This window comes from Numenius arquata, chromosome 7, assembly GCF_964106895.1.
Source record: "Numenius arquata chromosome 7, bNumArq3.hap1.1, whole genome shotgun sequence".
In the NCBI taxonomy this organism is placed as follows: Eukaryota; Metazoa; Chordata; class Aves; order Charadriiformes; family Scolopacidae; genus Numenius; species Numenius arquata.
Window position 1 is genome coordinate 13,477,864 of NC_133582.1, and position 23,271 is coordinate 13,501,134.

Here is a 23,271-nt window from a genome sequence, read left to right on the forward strand (position 1 = left end):
AGGCATTCTGGTTAGCCAGGAGAACTATTTGCTAGTGTAATTCACATCTGCTGCATAATAACAGTTGTACCAACAGAACGTGATATTATGACTTAAAAGTATACGATGGTTTGTATTTGATTTACTAGTCACACCTTGAAATGAGCTAACAATGGCTTTACAACCCATCCTCTACAAACACTCCTTTCAATCTGAAGTATTACAGGATGCTTTTACTTGCCTTCTTGGCAACGGCCAAGGAAAGGGGTGCCTCATTCAATACAGAAAAGCAGGCTGCAGTCTATTTTAACTTCTGTTGTCTCCGTAACAACTCTATTTGAAACAACGGGAGCAGAGGTAAACAGACTTTGCAAGTGGGGTTTATCAAGTAAACTTATTTGCTATTAATTTTACCCATTCATCAGGAATTTTAAAATTTCCAGTCACACGCCTTTAGGTAATGTAATATATTGCTTCTGGTAGACGAGCACAGTGATTTATCATGACTTGCACTGTTATTGCTGTAGTATCCATAGCAGGTGTGACAATTTGCAGGCTCAGAGATGACTTGGTTCTTGTTCCCAGCAGACAAGAGTTTATGGTCCTGGAGCTGGGGTACACAACAGGTGCCCAGAGCTCTGCTCCTGCAGGGCCCCCCCGATTTTTAAGACAAATTCTGTTCAGGAGATGCAATCTCTCCAGGCATTGAATATTGCTTGAATTGATAACAATACATGAGAAATTATTCTGCTGGAGAGAATTATTCTGAAGGAGAAGAAAAGAAACCACTATTTTTACTTCAGCCACTCTGGGTTTTCTGGTTATTGCTGAACTCTATGAGCTCTATTCCACTAGCTTGGCTTTCCTCTTTAAAGGAGTTTGAAAACAGAAATTTGGGAAAATTACATCAGGACAAGGACATAGCTTCCTGTATCTCCTCGTAAGTAAATTAACAAAATAATTCCCATTTCCTATCTTACCTTCCCAGTATCCAAGAGGCAACCTCAGAGATACAGCCACCGACCTTGAGACATTGCACCGATGATGCACTTGCTTCCTATGTGTAAAAGATCTTTTGTTTGCAACCCAGGAAGGAAGCGAAGGGGTTTTTGCATATTTTCCGTGTGGCCAAATGAGTTTGTTACGCAGTATTTTTTTAGTCCCAATCACTAAAAGCTGCGTAGAGGCATCCTTCTTCTGACTGGCAGGTTTTATCCACAGGGACCACTTTATCTGGAATGGGAGTAAAACGTCACTTCTTATGCAGAGCTTGAAGCTGCTGCTGGGAGCAAGGAAGCCTTCACCCCACCGGTCTGTGAGTCTCTCACCATCGCGCTACTTACGTGGCTTGATGATCAACTACTTGGAACCGCTTTTGTTAAACCTGGGAAAGGAAGGTAAGCATTTTAGACATGAGATCCTCACACACAGCCCTGCTCCTGTAACAGCATTTCTTAATATTTTTGTCTCCATCATTACAACATTTCCACTCGTTTGGAAGTTGACCCTGCTGTTGAGCAGGCGGATGGATCAGATGACTCACAGAGGTCTCAACCTAAATAAGACCTGTATTTCTATAATTTATTCTATTGAAATGTTCTGCAGTTATTCTTCTTTTTATTAAAAGGAAGAGGACATCAGAAAACTCAAACAAGCCTGTAAGTTTACACCAAGCAGTTGCTGGAGTTATAAGGATACATTTCTCCTTTGGTATGCATTTTATTGCATGGAGAACGTTTTTTTTCTAATATATTGAGCTTTCTTGTTGTCTACTGTATTTTTGTTCATGGTGTCATCTGTTCAGTCGCTAGTATTTGACAGTCAGCTACTAAATACGTGGTATCATTTTAAATATGCATTTATGTTTTAGTTGCTGAATCCCAGTTGTACCCCAGTACAGACTCGCAGCTGATCCTACCTGTCGTTTTGCTTTATCAAACCAGTGGTTTTGAAAGCTGTTCCAACTAGCACTTGTGTCCAAGTTACAACAGCTGCAAGAGGACTTCCTATTTTCTAGCTATGAAGACTTTCATAACACTAAATCAGATTTAGATGATAAACTACATCAACTCCAGCTGAAGCCACTATGCTCTCTTTTGTGTGTGGCATAAAGAGATTTTACACCTATTTACAAAAATTAGTAAGTATGTCTCACCTCCGTGAGACATTTTTAATAATGCAAAACTGACTGAATCACAAGACATATTGATGTAATATTAAATACTGGATTTAAATTCACAGAAGCAGAACTGCTGACAATGCAGGTCAAATTTCCAATAATTTATCTCACATTTTGATATTGCACAAGCTTTTGAGGAGGGAATAAAAGGGTTATATGTCAGATGCAGGCTGATTCAAAGAAGCTTTTTGGGGATAAATTTTAGAATTAAAATGGAATGACGGAAAACAGAGCAAAACCAGACTGACACCTCTGACTGTTTAAGAGTTTATGTCAAACTTCTAATATTATATGTATTGGAGCTTTGTGCAATTTGATAAATGGAACAGTATCTATTTTCTGTTATGTGTAATAAAAATACACTATTCGTTGCACAACAAATTTCAAGAATTGTCAAAGCCCAGCAGAGTTACCATCCACGTCTCTCCCTGTGTCACAGACAGGCCTCCTACAAGTGCCTCTTACAAAGGCAATGCCTCCTCCCGTTACGAGCTTGTGTTTTACTGTACTTGCAGCTGCCCAGTTTTGATGTAAGAAATTCAGTTCAAACCTCAAGTGTCATTTGTACCACTCATAGTGCTGTATGGAAAGGTTAATCCAGAACAGCTCAGCCATTCCATGGATAAGACCAAGGAAAAGCATAGAATTCAGTGTAATACAGTTACATAAAGAAGAAAAAAGTTAAGGCTGGAAAGGCAATGTTAAATTGAAATATTTTTTGGGGAAAAAAAAAAAAAAAAAGTCATTATTACAATTGTAGAGTTGAGCAGTCAGGTTGGGAAATGCCAGAATTAGAGGCAAATACCTCCCCGTAGGCACAGAAGAGTGTGTGTACTGTTTCCCATGAGTCTCACAACAATGACGGTAGGTAACAGCAACACGGCTTTGGACATATGGTTTCAAAATCTCCCACTGAAGAACACCAAGATACAGGCTTCCAAGAAAGTTACAGAAAAGAAACTGGGGATATTCTGCACTGAATAAGTCTCCAGAAATTTCAGGCTAGTCACTCATTTAATATAAATTTACGATGGCAACAGTCAAAGTAAAAATAAACCAAATACTCAATTCCAGAAAACAAAATAAATCCATACAAGTTTTTGGTTGGGTTTGTTTGTTTGTTTTATTTAGAAGTAAAATAAAATGTGACATTTCCATCTAGAAGCCACTGACACATGCTGTGGTAAGTTCAAACATGGAGAGGTGGTTTTAGCTTTCAGATTCCTCCCAAATTCAACTTCTTCTTGCACTGGAGCCTTGTACAAGCTCTGATACGCCTGCGGACACATCTGTTTTAAGGCAGCCGCTGGAGTTCAAGCTTATCAGCAGATGGTGCTTCAAAGACATCATCTTCAACACTTTCTTCTATTGGCTTCATTTTTGCTGAAGTTCTCAGGTAGGGAGACGTCCTGCCCGGGCCTGCCACAGTTACAAAGAAATCACCAATTAATTTAACAGCACATACCTGCTACATACACCTGTTTGTGACAAAGCACGCAAAATCTGACAATCCTGTCCTAGGTCCCTCATGAGATTTCCTAAGTGAAGGTTTCTTTGTCGTTTGGCCACAGGCATCAGGGAATCCTGGACATGGGAGAGCCACGCAGCTATGAACCAGCAAAGCCTCCGAGGTCCAAACCCTGTGGTGAGCCAAAGGCACAGTATTCTCCCCAAATTCAGTGCAAATCCTAACTGCATGAGGTGCCCACCACCGTGTCCCTGGCAATCGTGTTCTCACCATTACTAATTCTTCTCCACCAACGACATGAACGGATGCCCATTCATGTACAAAAGGTATGTACATTTGCACACTTGCCTTGGGTGTGAAAAAACTTCCTTAGTGCACTGCGCAAACCTCAGGCGGGTACATGATCACAGCCCTAACTGCCTTAAAAGCATGATAATATAAAACTTATGGAAAAATACAATATTCCCCATAAACAACCATAGAGAAAACAAGCTGGACAGGTGAAGGCCACATAACTTTTGACTGACAGCGATTGCGTTACTCTAGGACAACCTTTTAGAAAAGCAGCAACTCACAGAACTTGCCAGAGCGGAGCGCACACCACAGCTATTGCTGAGAAGACAGTAAATAGAGTTTTTGTGCAAGTTACCGCTGCAAGTTACCTCTATTGTAGATAAATTTTCAGCATGAGGGTTAAACCACAGAACATCCCCGACATCAGGTAAACAGGTTTATTTTCCATTGTTCACTCTGAAATTGCATCTGCGCTTGGACTTCTTTTTCCTCTCAGTACCCTCTTCTTGAGTTAAACCACTACAACGGTACAAGGTTGTAAACAGCTAGCATTTGATGACCAAAAAGATTAGGGAAATCTTTGAAATACCTTTTGAGAAGAAAAGAGCAAGGGGTAGTGGTCCTGTCTGACAGATCGCCTGTATACAGGCTAAAAATTCAAAATTTCTTGAAAAAAATACTGATAGCCATAATATACTCTTATTGCAGGGCTATTCTTATTACTTTTAAAAAAAGTTTATCAGATATATAGTAAAGTGCTCTGCTAAGGAAGCCTATTTATGAAGGAATCCTTTGTGCTGCATGTGTTACACAGAGAACGAAATACAGCTACAGGCAAGACCAGCAGGTTATCATATTACTGCATTTTTAAATCACATTCACACAAACACCATTTGGAATTAGCTTTTTGGAACTTTTCACATTAAAAATGTATTAGTATTTTCTTTTGACATTCAAAAATTACTTTAACTGCCATGATAAAGGGTTACTCAAACACATTTTTAAATACTGGAATTGTTAAGCACTTCTTTTCACACAGATGGGTTTTTATGGCCTAAGCAGTGCTGACTAGATCATTTAATTGTCTAAACCCAAGGTGTGTGGGTAGACTTGGATATAAAATTTGCTTTGTTAGGAGACACCAATAAAATACACTCAAAAGGTGAAAGGATGCCTGAAAATGCTAGATTACAGTCTCAGCTTTCTTGTTTTTAGATATTTGTATTAGTATAGCTTATTGCCATTTTCAGACTGGTTCTCTTTTGTTTAAAAGTGCTTAGTTCTTTCCAGAAATCAGAAGTGAGAAGCCGTAAGTCTGTTCAACAGGATCCAATATAAGATCTAGTATTGGCAAGTTGTTTGGTTCAAAGACATGCCCTTATTTTCTCCAAATACCAAAAAACTTCTTTACTGATACCCCTTTCCAGTGTTGGGCAGATGTTCAAGAGACTGAGTCAGACCTTGAACCCGGGCTTTCTGTACGCTACTCTGTTCCACTCTCTTATGGACCGAAGCCCAAATGCCTATTAAAATGGCATTTCCCATTAAATCCAATCCTGCTTTTAACCACAAGCTGGGTATAACATAGGGAGCACACAAAATGAGATAATATCAATAAAAGCACTACCAAAATGAAAACTTTCTACATTCCTGCTTAGCTTAGAAGTTTGCAAATACAGATTTACAGACCAGCAAATCCAAGTGATCTAAACCAAGCAGCATAGAAAAAGAAACTGTATCACTAAAAAGTATATGAAGGACTATCAAGCACTAGAATTATTGAATAGAAACTAGTACCAAAGGATTTCTTAAAGGTGAAAGTTAGGTGAAGCTACCCTTGTCATCAGGTTGATCTATTTCTGCTTAACTCAAATTTTGGAAAAAGAGATGCATCAATTTAATTTACTAATAAACTACACACAGATGGATCATGGATGGCAAGCACAAGTACCACGTGAAAAACAAATCCCACTTTAATACCTTTTTGAGGATGCCTGCTGAGTTAATGTGATGTTATCAACAGAAAACACCATGCTGCAAACGACTCACTCCGTAAGCATTATAGAACTCTTGTTGGTTATTTCCTTAATATAAAAGCAAACAGTTAGTTGGGTTTCTTAGTTAATTAAATTAAAAACACAGTTTTGTTAGTAATCATAGTTTGGGACCTACTAATTAGTATTTTTCACTGTTTCACTACTAAACACTTTGAAAAAAGCTTTATATCAATTTCTTGAGAAAAGGAGTCAAAGCTGATTGATTGTAGCACAGATAAAAGCATAATTTTAAAAGTTTAGATTATACAAAAATATAAACACTGAATTTTTCAAGCACATGGAAATTAGGAGAGTAAAACTTATTTGTATTGTAGTTGTCAAATATCACACTTGTAATGGGAAGCTTTTGTCCACACAAGAATTGATCACCTAGCAATGACAAGACAGTATTCCTGTAGAGCTCCTGTACAGGCAAGTTTCTCTTATTAATGTATCATTCTAATAAAAAAAAAAAATTAAAAAAAGTTTGTCATTTCCATATGTTCCTCACTAAATCTTCTGGGTTTGATTTTGGGGTTTTGTTACGGTTTTTTGTTTGTTTTTTAAATAAACAAACATATGATTGTAGGAGGATGCAGGGGAACAGCACTGGGACAGTACGCCTCAGCACGTACCTCATACTGAATCTTAACAAACAGACCAAAAAAAAACCAAAAAAAAAACCTGACTGCTGCCCTGAGAGCACCCAGGAGAAGGTTTTTAAAACACAGCAGGGGGAAAGCAAGCGACAGGTTGTTTTTGTTCAGCTTTCCCTGTGATCTGAGAAAAAGTACATACATGGCCACAATCCACATCGAATACGGATCTTTACGCAGAGCTCACCTTGGTAGCAAACCCCTCACTGGCAATGACAGTACCCAGGAATAACTAACAAGCTATTTTGGCAAAAAGAAAGATTGAAGCGTTACAGTTTAGTGGGTTAAATGATCTTTCTTCAGGAAGTTTTAATCCAACTTTTATAGAAAGTCTGAAAACTTGGCATAGTCAAAATGCAAAGGAGAAACAAAGGACAGCGTTTCCCGAGGTGTATGACACACTGCTGTAGGGGTACCCCCCCCTGCATCCCCAAAAGGGAAGCGTTGGGCTTGGGAGGGTGCTGCCACACCTCCTGTTGCCAGCGAGGTGCTGGCAGGGGCAGCATCAACTACACCCACCACTGTCGGACTCAGCAATTTTGGAACATCAAAGACATTTAAACCTCTCTTTAGGGGAAAGTACCCCCCATACACCAGAAAATATGGTACACAAACCAAGGAAAAGTACAACAAAGGAAAAGTGTATTTATCAAGTATGTGCTAAGCACAGATGCATCTTAGGGATTAATGTAATTACAGCTGAACACATCATGCATTTAGATTACTTTCTCCCAAAGCCAAAATATTGGTGTGTTTTGCTGCTAAGCCTGAAAGAGAATTTTAATTCTCGATAATTGCACAAACACAGTTTTACAATTTCTTTCAGGCTTCTGAGTGTGCAAATTTGTCCAAGGGTGCTCTGTGTAAAGGAGCAGTTTCAATTTCATGGAGCTTTGCCGTGGAACAGGTGAAAAGCCAGTTGAGAGCTTATGGGTAAAGATCACAGAACAGAGCAACATGGAGACTTCATGGCAGGTATCTGCTATAGGCTGCCCAATCAAGAAGAGCAAGTAGATGGAAGCCTTCTTTAGACAACTGGATGAAGCCTCATGATCGCAGGCCTTGATACTCGTGAGGAACTTTAACCACCCCAGTATCTGGTGGAAAGTCAACAGGGCTGGGAGCAAGCAGTCCAGGAGATTTCTGGAGAACATAGCAGACAATTTCTTCACACAAGGGATCGATGAGCCGACTAGGGGAGGTGCTCTGCTGGACCTGTCACTGACGAACAAGGAAGAACTCATCAGGGAGCTGAAGGCTGATGGTAACTTTGGCTGCAGTGTCCAGGAGCTGGTGGAATTTAAGAAGTGTGCAAGACAAATAGTAGAGTTACAACCCTAGACCTGAGGACACAGTAGCTTGTGTAGGGATCTGGCAGGAACCCATAGGACATGGCAAGGGCAAAGGGACCCAAGGACAGATGGTTTATCTTCAAGGACACCTTCCTCAAAACACAAGGACAGTCCATTCCAGTGTACAGAAAGTTGAGCAAGCGTGGTAGAAGGCTGGCATAGATGAACAGGCAAGTCCTGACAGAGCTCAAACACACACACATGACGTGAAGCAGGAATGAACTGCCTGGGGGGGAATACAGAAACATGGCCCAAGCATGCAGTGATGGCATTAGGGAAGCTAGAGTTCAGCTGGACCTGGATCCAAAGAAAGGCAACAAGAAGGGCTTCTGCAATACACTGCAACAAAAGGAAGACCAGGGAAACTGTGATGCCATGGCTCTGTGGGGCACGGGACCAAGGGATATTGAAAATCTCAGCCTTTTCCATAGTTTTTTTGCTCCGTTTTTTTACTTCACAAGTTTGTCTTGAGGCCTCCCAGGTCTCTGAGTCTAGTGGTAGAGACTGGGAGAGGGATACGTGACTTACAGGAAAGCCGAACTGAGTTAGGGACCCCTGAAGCCAACAGGGCAAACACAAGACTGTGCAATCACATAGATTGCATCCAAGCATGCTGAGGGTTGGCTGATGCAATTGCAAGACCCTTCACTATCATCTTGGAAAGGTGACGGCAGTCAGGGGAGAGAATAAAAGGCCAGTATCATGGCCATTTTCAAAAGGGCAAGGAGAAGCCCACAGGGAACTATTGGCCTGGGTCTAACCTCAGTCCCCAGGAAGACTATAGAGCCTGTCTTCCTGGAAGCCATGTCCAAATACATGAAGGATGGGAAGGTGACTGGGAACAGCCAACATGGATGTAACATGGGCAGATTGTGCCTGACCACTCTGCCTTCTGCGGTGAGATGATGGGCTCTGTGGATGAAGGGAGTACAGTGGATGTTGTTTACCTGGACTGTAGCATGGCCCTCCACAGCCTGCCATGGAATCCTTCTAGCCAAATGGGAGAGAAATGGACTGGATATATGGACTACAGCTGGGGTGAAAAATTTGCCTGACTGCTGAGTTCACAGGGTGGTGGAACAGCAGTACAAAACCCATCTGGTTACCAGCAGTGTCCCTCGACGGCCAATACCAAGGCCTACAATGTTCAATATATTAATGGCCTGGGCGATGGGATGGAGTGCACTCCACTCCTTCCAAGTTCATAGACAACAGCCAAGTAGTGAGGGAAACCATTGACAGACCAGAGGGTAGGGTGGCTAGTGAGAATGGGGCTTCAGAGGCTGGAGAAAAGAACTTCAGAGAAACCACATGAAGTTCAACAAAGGCAAATTCCTGCACCTGGGACACGACAAACCTACACAGCAGTACAGCCTGGGCATCAACTGGTTGGAAATCAGCTTTGCAGAAACAGACCTGGGGGTCCTGGTGGACACAAAATGGAATGAGTCAGCAGAGTGCCTCTGCAGTGAAGAAGGCCATCCATGTACTGGGCCATATTAGCAGCATATACTGGGCCATATCAGCAAAAGCATAGCCAGCACGTCAATGAAAGAGATTAAACCCCTCTATTTAGCACTTGTGAGACAGGATATGGAGTGCTGCGTCCATTTTGGGCTTCCCCGAACAAGAAAGACATGGACATACTGGAGTGAGTGCAGTGGAGAGCAACCAAGATGGTCAGAGGCTGGAGCACATGACGTACATGGAGAGGCTGCAAGGACTGGGTGTGTTCAGCCTTATGAACAGATGGCTCTCAGGGGATCTTACTGTTGTCTTCGGCTACCTAATGGAAGTGTATAAAGAAGACAGAGCCAGACTCTTCTCGGAGGCATGCACTAAAGAACAAAGGACAACAGTCATGAGTTGCAATAAGGGAAATCTTTTTCACCATGAGGCTGGTAAGGCCCTGGAACAGGTTGCCCAGAAAGGCTGTGAAGTCTTCCACCTTGGAAATATCCAAAGCTTGACTGGACATGGCCCTGAGCAACCTGCTCTAGCTGACCCTGCTTTGATCATGGGGTTGGATTAGGTTCCTTCCAACCTCAACTGTTCTGTGATCCTAAATGTCCTTTCAGGGAAGAGAGGAGAAATAAAGAAAGCAACACTGGAATTTTCATCAAACTATATCCCAGATGTCACCCTCAATGTGCTAGTAGGGTGAGACACTAGCAAGGCTTTTGCTTCCGTCTATCTAGGCATGCAGACTATACCAATGTTAAGGAGTGAAAACAGATAGGCCCTCCAGGTGTGAAGGAGTTCCTGGATAAGAACTGTGAGGAACACAACAGAAAACAGATAATTAAATGGGAAAGTGCAAATACTTTAAAATATTTTCTCTTCTTAGCAGAGAGTTGAACCACAGTAAATAACTGGCAGTGATTTTTTCCCTCATATATTTGAATTCTAATTACTAAAGAATAATATTTCCCGAATAAAAATAAATAATCCTGTATGATCCTTTTAAATTCTGTTAAACTAACAACTTATGCCAAAACTGAGCATCTTCTAGATTTTGTTGTTCAAAAGCTGCTTTCAGAGTTCAGGCTACTGTTGAAGTTGAGATTCAGGAAAATTAAAAGTAAAAAATAACTATAGTCTAGAAAGAATCTAGAAGATTTCTATAAAGGAATAAATTCCAAGAGTAGAAGCAAAAAGGTCAGACATGGTTTCTTCCCTCATTTCATCTGTTGTCTACTACTCCTATCACACAAAGCACAGGGAAGGAGAGCCTGACAGGATATTTGGAGCTTTCCCGTATTCACTGTACACCACATTTCTCCAGACCCTGCCAATTCAAACTGTCTCAGGAGGAAATACAGAGCACCAACTTGCTGAGGGACAGTTTGAGTTTTTAATTTCTACAAGCACCAGTCACAGACCAAAGAAGATATTATTGTGACAGGCACTGTACAATCACAGTTTTGCCCCATTGCTATAGACATTCCATATTATGTCTACACATTAATGTTATGTCAAAAATTATTACAATACATGCTGGGTTTTTGCCAGTACCTACATGAGGTAGCTTCAGTTAGCGTACAAAGCCTTATGTATCTTATGAATTCCCTACAGTTAGGTCCCTCCACTTAGTTGATGTACAGCAGCATCCAAAAAGCTACAGTCTGCTCCCACTGAAGGCAACAGGAGTTCTGCAATCTAATGATCAACCAAGCTGTGTTCAAAACTGGCATGGAGTATTTTGAGCACTCACGAAGAGAAGACGCAGAGGAAGTCCCGCGAAGAAACATCTGCAAGCCATCCTCGCTGTCACTGCTGCTGGCCATACTGTTTCTCATCTGCATCACAGACAGCTGTGAGCAAAGGCTAGGCTGTCGATCAATCTTTTTTGAAGCCTAAAAAAAAAAAAATATTATTATTATTTAAAAAAAGGTATAAAGTAAATGAAAATAAAAAGGGAAAATAACTATTTCCTCTGTAGTCAATGCTCTGGTCTCAGCTATGACTACTCACGAATCAAAAAACTGGTTAGAGCAGAAGATTCTATGCAGTGTAAATTGGTTTAAATGAAAATAGAAGATGCCAGTAATATATTGGAATTAGAACACTGATAAGCATGAAACCTCAAATTAATTATTCAATTTTAATTCTGTTTTGTACTGGACTTTTCATGTATTTTCCTACAGAAAGGTTGATTTTTATTATTTGGTAATTCATTGTTTAGATATGACGTTCTGTAATTAAGTACAGCCTTTATGATAAGCCTGGTCCTCCTTGCTAAATAAAACTGCGTGCTGTGTACAGAGTTTAGCAATTTATATCTTAACAGAAATTTGTTCACTCTCCCAGCTTTTCATTTCATCATGTTAGAAAATGGTGAATGTCATTCCTTCCTAGTAGATGATCATTGGGCTTTTGATTTTACTGAAGACAGATTAAATGCATCACGTGAACATCATCCTCTGCCTGTGAAATGGTCTTATGAGCTTCCACTAGCAAGTCAAAATGCTATTTTAGGTGTATGAGAAAGGTCATAATCAATGACAAAAGCATAATGGATAACTCGACTGGATTTTAAAAGTCAGGAATTAGCATCCTGTGTCATGTGGAGAGGAATGACGATTTTCTCAACAGTAGTGCAAATCTCCTTAGGTATGAGAAAATCACAGGGAAATGAATACTTTTCTGTTTTCCAACACACAATGAACGTATATTCTTATCTTCTTATTACCATCTTGATTATGAATAACCTATACTGAATATGTTTTAGTTCTTGTTTCTTGTATGTCCCCTGTGTACAGAAATCAACTACAAAATTTTCTGTTGAGATTGTCACCAGTTAAAAAGCATTAAAGACATCAGTGATATGCACACTTGACAATGAAGCCTGTGAGAAGTGACACATGCACAGAGTGCTGGCAATGGGGAAATGAAGCACCTCCTCTTATGGAGGAAGGGCTTGTGCAACAGGATTTTTACTTGAGGAATAATAAAAAGGTACTACAAATTTCCCAAATGCTCACTCTTAATTTTTATAACATACATTTTCAAAATTTACTGTGATAAAACAGTTACAATAATTTAAAATTCATGTGACGTCACTAAAAATAAAGACTTGGTATGAACTGAAGTTAAAGTGTGCAGATGTTAAGTCAAAGGAGGGGTGAAGTTTGGTGGTTTGATAAGAAGGTATGATAAGGACCTTTCACTTAAAAACAACTAATTACAACATTAGAATGAGTACTTGATCATACTTCCATTTCAAGAAATATTCATACTAGTGCTGACACTCTACAATGCCCGAAGTCAGCAGCACGAGTGCTGCAGATGACTTTGTACACTAGGCATGACATCCTAATGCTGTCATCCATGTGTAAAACAAGAAAATGAGGGATGGAAAGAGGAAAGAAAAGAGGAAAACAAAATAGAGAATAGAAAAGAGAAAAAAAGAAAAAGGAAAACGAAAAAAAAGGAAAAAAAGAAGAAAGAAAAAAAGAGGGGAAAAAAGAAAAAAAGGCAAGGTGAGAAGGAGTGTGGAGCACAGCGGTCTCCCAGGAGAGGCAGTCTGAATGCAGTCCTCAGCACACACAGGAGACATGTCGCTACATGTTCCTTTCAGATGCCAAGCTCCAGAAATGACTTACTGTCTATGTAGATGTGGGTTTTATTACAGAACATTCCGCTGTCATTCTTTTTAGTTAAAAAAAAAACAAACCAGCTTTAGCTACATACTTTATAAGATGTATTTTATAGATGGTACATTCCTGATAGATCAGTTTTATCCTACTACATTAGTAAGATTAAAACAGTGATCCAAAATAGTTTTGAGGATCCGATTGCAACAATGTCATCCCCTATTTCATTGACCAGAAGGCAGAATAAACAGTACTTTACTGCTATTAAATTGTTTCTCCAGCAATTCCTTCTTTTCTCTTTCTACAGTCAGTACAAAATTGAGAAAACTTACAATGTCTAATTAGCCATAAAGGCATGGCAAGTTAGGCCTATTGTATAGTAGCAGTGGCAGTCATTCCTTTTGGATCATTTCCTAGTAAATTCACAACTTTGCAGAAGTAACTATTTCACCTATATACGAGATATTTATGGGCAATCTGATGAGAAGGATTTTTGCTCTGAGTTAGTGCGAATTAAATCAATACAGACAGAATACGAAAATATTCTATTATAAAATTATAAAGCTTTTCATAAATGATGGTGAAAGTTCTTCAACTAAATTATATATGAGAACCCTACAGATACTACATAAATAATAAAAAAACCCACCAGCAGCCAAGTTCTTGTCCAAATCTTGAAAAGCCATGTAACTTAGTACGGAGACAAAATGTAAGTAAAACAAGATAATCGATATATCCTTGACTACACTCAGATTACCATGACACCTAAAACACATTCCCTCTACATGCAAAGAAGAATTAGTTATATTCAGAGCACTGAATATTTTATATATATTTATATTTATTTATATTTTATATATATTTCATGCCTCCTTCTGCTAACTACATTGTATCAACCTAATATTCCTTTTTTTTTTTTATTTGCAACCCTCAACACATGTTGAAATTGTTCTTCTTGGCAATAAGTATTGCCCAGTTTGACCCCGGAAAGCAAATTCTTTAGGGAGAAATCCTGAAGCTTCTTTGTACAAAGGCATCCATTTGATAATGAGAAAGGGTATCCAGGGAGAAGTACCTTTTTAGCTACTGGCCATCACGTCTAGCTGGCTAGAAATCTTTGTGCTAGCTGATCAGCTCTGAATCTCAGTTATTCATCTTTCCTGCACATTACTGTGCTAACTTTAAGCAATATTGCTTCCGACAGAAATGTTGCGCTGACCAATGCATTTGTGTGTCGGAGGAAAATTCCCAAACAAAACTTCAGCTGCTTACCTTGTCATTTAAGGTCGGGTCATTCAATGAATAGAGTTTATTTGTAATATCTTTGCCAATAAGATACTTAAAGATCTCAAAAAGAAATGGCTCGGATTCCAGAAAATAAGTCAGCCTTTCCCTGGACCAGCACAGGAACTTGCAGTTATCGTCTGCAATAATGGTGACCTGATAAAATACATGCTCAGAATTAGCACATTTAAAAATTATTTTAAATTAGCACATTTTAACATGCTTTAAAATAAGCAATATAATGTTATTCGTGCCTCCAGTTAAAATAATTCTTAAAGCCATAAAAATTTTTGGTATCTCCTAGAACACGGTATTTACAAAATGTAAAACATCTCAGATATTTATTGGCATCATATTTTTAACCAATAACCATGGCCAGTTTGTTTCTCAGCAAACCTGGAGGGAGATAATAAGGGAAAAATCTCTCCTAAGTTCACAAACTGAAAGCATTTATGTTTGGGGCAGTTTACATATAAAGTCAGCCCTACAGCGATGACACTACTCGCATCCCAATAAGCCTAGATGTTGCTTGGCTTTATGTCGTTGCCACCAAACAGGAACAACCGGTATAATCCAAAGGACCCCATCGAAGAGTTTTTTAGTAATCTTTGTTAAAAAAAAAAAAAAGGTGTAACCTTTCTCTCATCACTGTCAGCCCTGCTGACCCACAAGTACCACCTTCTAGCAGTTGAGCTAAGGCTCCATTTGCTCAATTACTGATAATTCAGCAATCAATAGCTATTACAGAGGAGGTGGCACCCTCTCCAGGGTGGCTGGACCTGCCTGGTTCATCCTCTGTGCCGGCAGAGGGCAACGGCACACCGAAACCTGCACTGCTCCATCGTACTCAAGGGCGGGTTTTGCAAGGGAAAGTCAGTCACCTACAAAGAAATCAGGTGCTCTCTGCTATCGCAAGCTAACGTTACCTCCTCAAAAAGTAAAAATATATAAAGCCTAAGAAATAATCGGAAACTGTCACATAAGCATGGATTTTTACTTTGCAGTCTCCAGTGCAAGCACGCAGGCTGAGGAAGAATTTGCCAGCGTTGCCACCAGATGGGGTCCTTATGATTGAATTTGTGTCCTCTTGCAATGACAACATGAGAGCGTTTAAACGGCAGTAACAAGCAGAACTGGGGAGTGAAGGCTGCACACTGCGCCAGGTTACACTAGTTTTTAAGGCAGACAGAAGTTGAGGCACGAGCCTTCTCCCTCCGGAGGGACCCCATTTGTATCTGGTCGCTTACAAGAGAAAAGGCTGTGCCAAGAGGGCAGCCATGCAGCGGGACACCTCATTGCTGCACAACGAATACATCTCTCCTGAGCGTTAAGCCTAGTGTTTGACTGGAACATATGACATCAATCACTGATTTTAGGGTCTACGTTGCTCTCCCTCCCTGCCCTTCTGCCAGGGTATCCGTGTGGACGCACCCAGTCAGCCACTGTCCGGTCGTTACTACACAAACCCAGTTAAAGAACATCAAGTAAGAGCAGCAAAACAGCCATTTCAGTATTAAAAAGAAAACTTCTCTAACAGTATTTTTCCCCAGAAGCTATAGTATAAGATATCCTTTAATGTACTAGCATAATGACACTGCCACAGATGTGTACCCTTACTGTTCCCTGTAAGAATACCTTTATTCGATATTGTGATCTCTTTCAGCTAATACTGCTTTAACAACTTGCAAAATGACAGAAGCATTCATACATTTAGATAAACACCAATTTCAAACTACCTGTATCTGTTTTTAGTCTTTCATCCTCATAACACCAAATATTACAATAATTATTTTCCCTTTTCTGTTTTTGAACCAGTGATGAGACTGCTCACATAATCTTTTTCCAGGAAAGCCACCTCTTAAATTATTTGTCCTGAATAATCTCTTAATGCAAAATAAACTCAGAAACAGTAAAAGAGAGCAGAACAGCAAAAGCCACACTGCTCAGCAAACACCATCATAATACTGTTTTGCAGCATTTAATTCTAAAAGTTATTCTTTATACAGCCCATCATGAAACACCAGCACTAGAAAGCTAACAAAATTATACAGGCCAAATAGTTCACCATTGATCAAATTTATGCTCTGGTGGGTTTTTTTTATGAACTCATTCATTCATATGCACCGACATTTAAACCACAGTATACCTGGAATTTCTCACCCCGGTTCATCTGCGTTGATCGAAATTCAGGAGAATCTATAAAGGCACAGGGGTAAATATTATGCAGAAAATGCCCTCGATAAGAGACCTTCATTCTGAAAATGAAAATGTATGAAACAACATTTTAAAGTCATGGAGATCAATTAATTTAATCTAGATTTGGATATGATTATCAACAATGGTGAAGCAGCAGGTAACAGACAAAACTATGTTCATCTTCTGGAACTTCAGCCCCAGAGCTACCCCATCTTCTGCCTAAACCTCCTAAACCAATTCCAAGCAGAACAGGCTGCCAGCCAATTCAAGTTGTCAGTCATGGTGTGCACTGTCAAAACATTGCTATTTGAAATGAAAAAGGTCTGAAGGGTTATGCTATACAGCCAGACCAGAATTGGGCTTCCTTTAGATAACTAGCTTTGCTGTAATGAGTGGTTAATGACTTAAAAGAAAAACGACGAAACCTAGCATCACCGTTGCCATCAACAGAAACTGGTTAAAATACAGGCCAGAACTTAGCAAGAGCTTCAAGATTACAGCCTGGCCATGGGAATTTATTTTACCCTTTCTCACCTGGGTCCTGCCAGCCTCTGGGCAGCACGCCTGTCCCTCTCTGCCTGCACGTACGTGTGCAATGAATCAATTCCAATAGGCCTGCTGTTCTAAAGTCTACTGGAGGGACATTTTTTCCTTCCCTCATGCACAGTATTTTTTAACCTTAAAACCTGAGAATGCACTAAGAAGATGACTTAGATATCTAAGACTCAAGCAAATCTCTTGCTTGTTCTGGAAGGCACTGCCTTTGGTATTATACAAATATTATTGTCACTAAAATCCATGCAGCTGCACACACAAGCGGAGACGTAATACGTTCCCACAGTAAGAGACATCACTGTCATTTGAAAACAGCTTCACAAAATAGTCTATGGCTATAGACCATAACGTGCTATGAACAGTATCATTTAAAAAGCTAAGAAACCCCCCAACAACTTCCTAATCTTTTCAACCATCAAACAAAGCATAAGGCTGCCCCAAGCTTCACAGAACCTACTTCCCCTTCAGCAGGATGCTTAGCCTATCATCAACTGATGTTTTATCTTCTGCAGCATAGGCTTGACCTGTCTTTAAAGTCTGAATGTTGCAGAATTGTCCAGTGAGTCTTTGGAAGAGCTCTGGAGGCACATGGAGAGGTTCAAACATTCTCTTGTAGAGGCTGCTAAGCTCCTTCTCTATCTTGATCTAGAATGCAAAACCAAAAAGACATAAATAAACACAGAGGCATTAGTTAAAAAAGGGTAAGGCTGTGCACATGGTTTAGTTGCTACATTTGAGGAACATCTTTGTTATGTTTAGGCAAGGAAAGAACTGGTAAATGTGCGACATCTACCCACAAACATTGCCTATGATAGCGTGACCAAAACCTTATCTAAGATTAGTCAGGCTGGCACACTGGTTCTTTAGGATGCTGTTCCATCCAAGTGACATATTAAATCAGACACAAAGAGTCTTTTGAGATGTCAGTTGATATAACAACAAATAGGTCTTGGGCCAGAACTACACAGGAGAAAAAATGAGGTTGCCTGCATTTTTCACACCACATGCACACCTCATTCTGGCCATCTCTTAGGCTCTCCTGGGACCCCCTTTCATCCCTGAGTTTCTTGGCTTACTTGCAGTAGAAAAGCAGTACTATGAGTCCTGAAAAACAAACCCATCATATTGAAACCATGTCTGATCATGACAGAGGGGAAAAAAAAAACCCCAAAACGAACATTGCCAGCTGAACATCTCACATCTAGGAGCCCACCCAAACTCAGGCAGTAGCAACAAGGGAAAGGATGTTGGCTGAAATCCCAAGCCTAGAAGTCTTTCTTGAATGAAGGCAGCAAGGAACGAGACAGTGTCCCAGCCTCCCCAAAAGCAGAGGAAGCCTGAACAGAGCCTGCATCTTTGCTGGGAGGAAAACAGAACAATAAGCATCAGATAGTGAAAAGATAAAACATACATGGAACAGAAAATAAGGAAAAGCAACCAAAAAAAGGAAGAAAAAGAAGAAAAGGAATCACTACTTCAACAAATGAGACTATTCCAAGTTAACATGATTTTCTTTTTTTTTGGTATTACAATATTAAAAACAGGGGAGGAGAGAAGGCAGCAGCACAGGAGCCCAGGAGTCACTTTTCAGCTGACAGTAGCCAACAGTGGGAATTGAGAAACTTCTGGTCACCTTGTGGCAGGAGGAGGTGGGAAATCCAGAATGACCATGAGAGGCCCTGGGCTCTCCGAGGGCCATGAGTGCTTCAAACTGCCACTCTTCCCTCCCCAGGAGAGCACTTTAGAGTGAAAATATCAGTCTTTAGTCCCCAAGAGATGTATGTATTCCACATCAAAAACCCTCCCTGAGCTGTTTTCAGTAGAATTATCTGTGTCAAACAGTAAACCAAGCATAATGAAAAGTTTTTGGAAAATTAAGAAGGTTCCCTCATTACATTTCAAGTTATTTAAATGTGGAACAAATTGAGCTGAGGCAGAAACTTTCAAGATATTATCAGGTTGGTTAAACGTGACTTCCCCTTGGTGAATCCACACTGACTGCTCCCAATCACCTTCTTGTCCTTCAGGTGTTTGGAAATGGTTTCCAGGACTAGTTGTTCCATCACATTCTCAGGGACTGAGGTGAGGCTGACCAGCCTGCAGTTCAATGGATTCTACTTTTTGCCCTTTTTGAAGAAAACAGTGGCATCTGCTTTCCTCCAGTCCTCAGGCACTTCTCCCAGTCAATACAATTGTTCAAAGACTATCAAGAGTGGCCTCACAGTGACATCAGCCAGCTCCCTCAGCACTCATGGGTGCATGCCACCAGGGCTCATGGACTTACATATGCCCAGTATGTCACCTGTTATGCTGGTTTTACACTGAATCAATTACTAATTACATCTTCCACCAGGGGCTACATTTATATGAAACTGAGGTTTTTATCCTCATGCCACAGTCTTTAACACCTCAGAGGACATCTACATGGACAAAACAAAAATTAAATTTAAACTGGCAAGAGAAATTGTATCAGGGATTGCCCTAAACTGTTTGATTTCAAAATATGTTGCATATACCCATGAAGTTTGATGACAATTGGTTTTGCCCACTGGTTCTCCAGGAACTCCCTCATTTTTAACAGCCATATCAATTTAATTTGCACCTATTTCTATACACGACCACTGCAACTCAAAGAGGTAAGTTCCTTTCTCAGTGAACATACAAGTAGCTCCCAAGACTCATGAATTCAAAACAATGCATACAGACCAGAGGACAGGATTGCTAATGCAATCTCTTAACTAGCATATAATTCAGGTTTCATGATCTCCTTCTAATGTACAATACTTAAAAGAGAAAGCAGGCATAACCACTTTCTTAGAGATTGATCAGGTTGGACACTGTAGATGTATTTTAGATGGTCTCCCTCATAACAGACTATTCACCCTTCACAAGCGCAGCTGACTGCTCCTCCAGTCATGCTTGTGGGTCGTATTCCAAACGAGCCATACGGGTAGGTGTAATGTTTTGTTCAGCAGTGGTTGAAATATCCTGGGACGCTGCCAGAGCTCCAAGTCAGACCTCTGTAGAGACACCGACTAGACTCCTTCAGCTTCCACTCAGACTAAAAAAGCCAAATCCGTAAAGCTCCAAGGAGTCAAAACCACAGAAATAATCTTCTGGTCAGAAAAGAAACTCACTGGTATTTTGCATGCTCCATTTAATAAAATAAATATTTAACAACTGAACTTATCAATTATTCATTTTGTAATATGACTAAATGTAATTATTCTTCCATTCCTTCCTTTCCTTAAAAACGTCATTTGTGAGGATGGCTAAACAAAATTGATTTTAAAATGGGCAATACAATAGTTGCAGACAGAAAAATTCATTCAAAATTAGTTCCTGAGAATTTTTATTTTTCTCTATTCTCTAGCTTTCTAAAGGAAAAAACTTAAAAACTGCTTTCAAGTTCACAATAAGCAGAACGTGTAAGACAGCTAAAAAGACACATGTGACTACCCAGCATCACATACCCAGCTTGCTGATCATAATCTGTAACAAAGAGATTCATATATTGTTTGGGATATGACCCTGATTCCATATAATTCCAACTATTGCTTAAATTCACATAATTTAGTAGGCATTTAGAGCCCAGTTTTCAGAGCAGCTGAGCACCCATGGTGCCCAGACCCCAGCTGCAGCAGTAGGAATACAAATCTGAAAGCCAGACTCCAGTTCTCCACTATGTGACAGTTCAGATCAGCATGAAGCAATTTGAATTTTACTTTTTTTTTTAGCTCGTACTGCTGGAGCGCAGCAATGGAGACTATATAAAGCCAGGTTAGTAGTTTATAATGGTTGTGTAGGCTTGTTCCTAGCCAGTGGAGAGGGACGTAACTACCACATCTTAAACAGATACTGGGTGGGTGGACACTCAGGTTGAATTAGGTGTTTAACTTGGAGATGGATGGAGAGAGACAAGATGATTCCAATTCCCATTTCATTAGGTAAAGCTACTGCTGCAGAAGGAAAGAGCATGAATAATTATTTGTACTCTTTGAAAATGCTCTTAATTGTTAGATTGAACTATTACAGGCTTCCTCTCAGAGGCCTTTCATTTCTGAGAGCACCCACATCCCAAACAATGTAGTACAAGTAACAAATGTGACTGAGACAACCTAAGAAGAGAGTCACTGCCTATATAGAGCACTTCCCAGTTAGAAGCATTAGATATTCCTCCTACGTTTCACTGTTTCTATTTCCTGCACACTTCTGTCTTTAGAAAGCAGTTCAATATTGCAGAAGACGAAGGAAAAAAAGAAAGAGATTCAGTAAAGGCATCTGTGATGGCAGTTTCATGATTTTACTTTGTTCTCTATCCAAAATTACAGAGAATGTCAAGATGTAGTCATACGTTTTACAGTCAACAGAACTGACATTTGGTTTAGGGCAGCTCTTCTGGTGGTAACTCCAGTCTCACCAGAAGGAATGTCTAGGAGTCTTCATATGGAAGACTGTTCCTGCAAGCTCCCTTGCTCCACTCAAGATCTGGAGCATGGAGCTGGGGGCATTGATCTAACTAAGCGCTGTAAGCTTTACCACCACAAAAACGTATTTTGAAAGAGGAACGTGCACATCTACAAAGGTCAGGGTTAAGTGACTGTCTGTGACATACATGCCAGAGAGGTTTCACATGGCCAGACAAGAAAAATGAAACTTACAATTCAACCACGCAACTTCTGGTGTTCTTGGAATTCGTGGAAGACTGTATTTTGATCACGGTGGGAGACACAGTTAGCATATATAGTCATAAAACTTATTTTAAATGCAGCTCAATTCAACTACTTATTATCTGTCATTCATTAAGGCAACTGTAAGTACTCTCACTGTCCAAATCAGAGTTTTCATTAGAAATATTTAGATTTTTATATGCTGTGATTGCCTATTGGAGTTTGTTCTGCAGTTGGTTTCAGGCTGAAATCTTTACCAGTATGGCTTTCTCCCACCTCTTTCATTTCCTTTAAATTCTTCTTCCTTTGACAGCTTGCTTTAGCTCTACTTAAGGTGAAATCTTTAACTTGCACAGTGTTTTAGAAGATTCATAGATTGGTCCAGGCCAGAAGGGACCTCCAAAGGTCATCTAGTCCAACTTCCCCGCAGTCAGCAGGGACACCCCCAACTAGACCAGGTTGCCCAGGGCCTCGTTGAGCTTCACCTTGAATATCTCAAGGGAAGGGGCCTCAACCACCTCCCTGGGCAACCTGTTCCAGTGTTCCACCACCCTCATGGTAAAGAACTTTTTCCTAATACCCAATCTAAATCTCCCCTTCTCCAACTTAAAACCATTGCCCCTCGTCCTGTCGCTGCAGGCCTTTGTAAACAGACCCTCCCCAGCCTTCCTGTAGGCCCCCCTCAGGTACTGGAAGGCCGCTATGAGGTCTCCCCGGAGCCTCCTTTTCTCCAGGCTGAACAACCCCAGCTCCCTCAGCCTGTCCTCATAGGAGAGGTGCTCCAGCCCCCTGATCATTTTGGTGGCCCTCCTCTGGACCCGCTCCATCAGGTCCATGTCCTTTCTATATTGAGGGCTCCAGACCTGCACACAGTACTCCAGGTGAGGTCTCACCAGAGCAGAGTAAAGTGGCAGAATCACCTCTCTGGATCTGCTGGCAACACTTCTTTTGATGCAGCCCAGGATGTGATTGGCCTTCTGGGCTGCGAGAGCACATTGCCTGCTCCTGTCCAGCTTCTCGTCCATCAGCACCCCCAAGTCCCTTTCCTCAGGGCTGCTTTCTAATACCTCATCCCCCAGTCTGTATTTATACTGAGGATTGTTTCTTCCCAGGTGCAGAATCCTGCACTTGCTTTTGTTGAACCTCATGAGGTTCAACTGGGCCCACCTCTCCAGCCTGTCCAGGTCACCAAAGTCTATTTTCCTACACTTCCTCTAATGTTCTCTGCCTAGAATTCTAGTTTATTCTGTGTAAGAACAGCTGTGGTTTTGCAGCACGTGTGTTTGGTGCACAGTCTATGGGAGTACCGAGCACCTCATGGTCCCACAGCCAGTGGGAAAGGGCTACAGAAATGGAGAGCGAAGTTAAAGGCAGGTTCTCCAGTCCTTCCCCTCTTCGAGGCAATTTTCTACCAACTTTGGCAACTTGACAGTTTATCAGTCAAGTTTCACATGCTTAATTAATTCCTTCTTTGTAAACCCACCTGTAGAGTACTTCATCCACTTC

The 23,271-nt window shown here is 40.6% G+C and overlaps 1 protein-coding gene across 3 annotated transcripts in view; it reads right to left on the reverse strand.

Moving 5' to 3' along the window:
• Positions 1-3,156: 3,156 nt before the first annotated feature.
• The window catches only part of POPDC1 (popeye domain cAMP effector 1), a 51,663-nt gene continuing 31,548 nt past the window's right edge, over positions 3,157-23,271 (reverse strand). The window contains exons 4-9 of one of the 3 annotated variants that reach the window (XM_074151123.1): positions 17,553-17,740; positions 16,491-16,599; positions 14,333-14,500; positions 11,179-11,320; positions 10,178-10,237; positions 3,288-3,577 (exon numbers count right to left, since the gene is read on the reverse strand). In XM_074151123.1, coding sequence (XP_074007224.1) covers positions 3,453-3,577; positions 10,178-10,237; positions 11,179-11,320; positions 14,333-14,500; positions 16,491-16,599; positions 17,553-17,740 — 792 coding nt within the window. In that variant the 3' untranslated portion in view covers positions 3,288-3,452. Of the gene's footprint in view, positions 3,578-10,177; positions 10,238-11,178; positions 11,321-14,332; positions 14,501-16,490; positions 16,600-17,552; positions 17,741-23,271 lie in introns of all 3 variants that reach the window. The other 2 variants (XM_074151124.1, XM_074151125.1) reach the window with 2 other exon arrangements.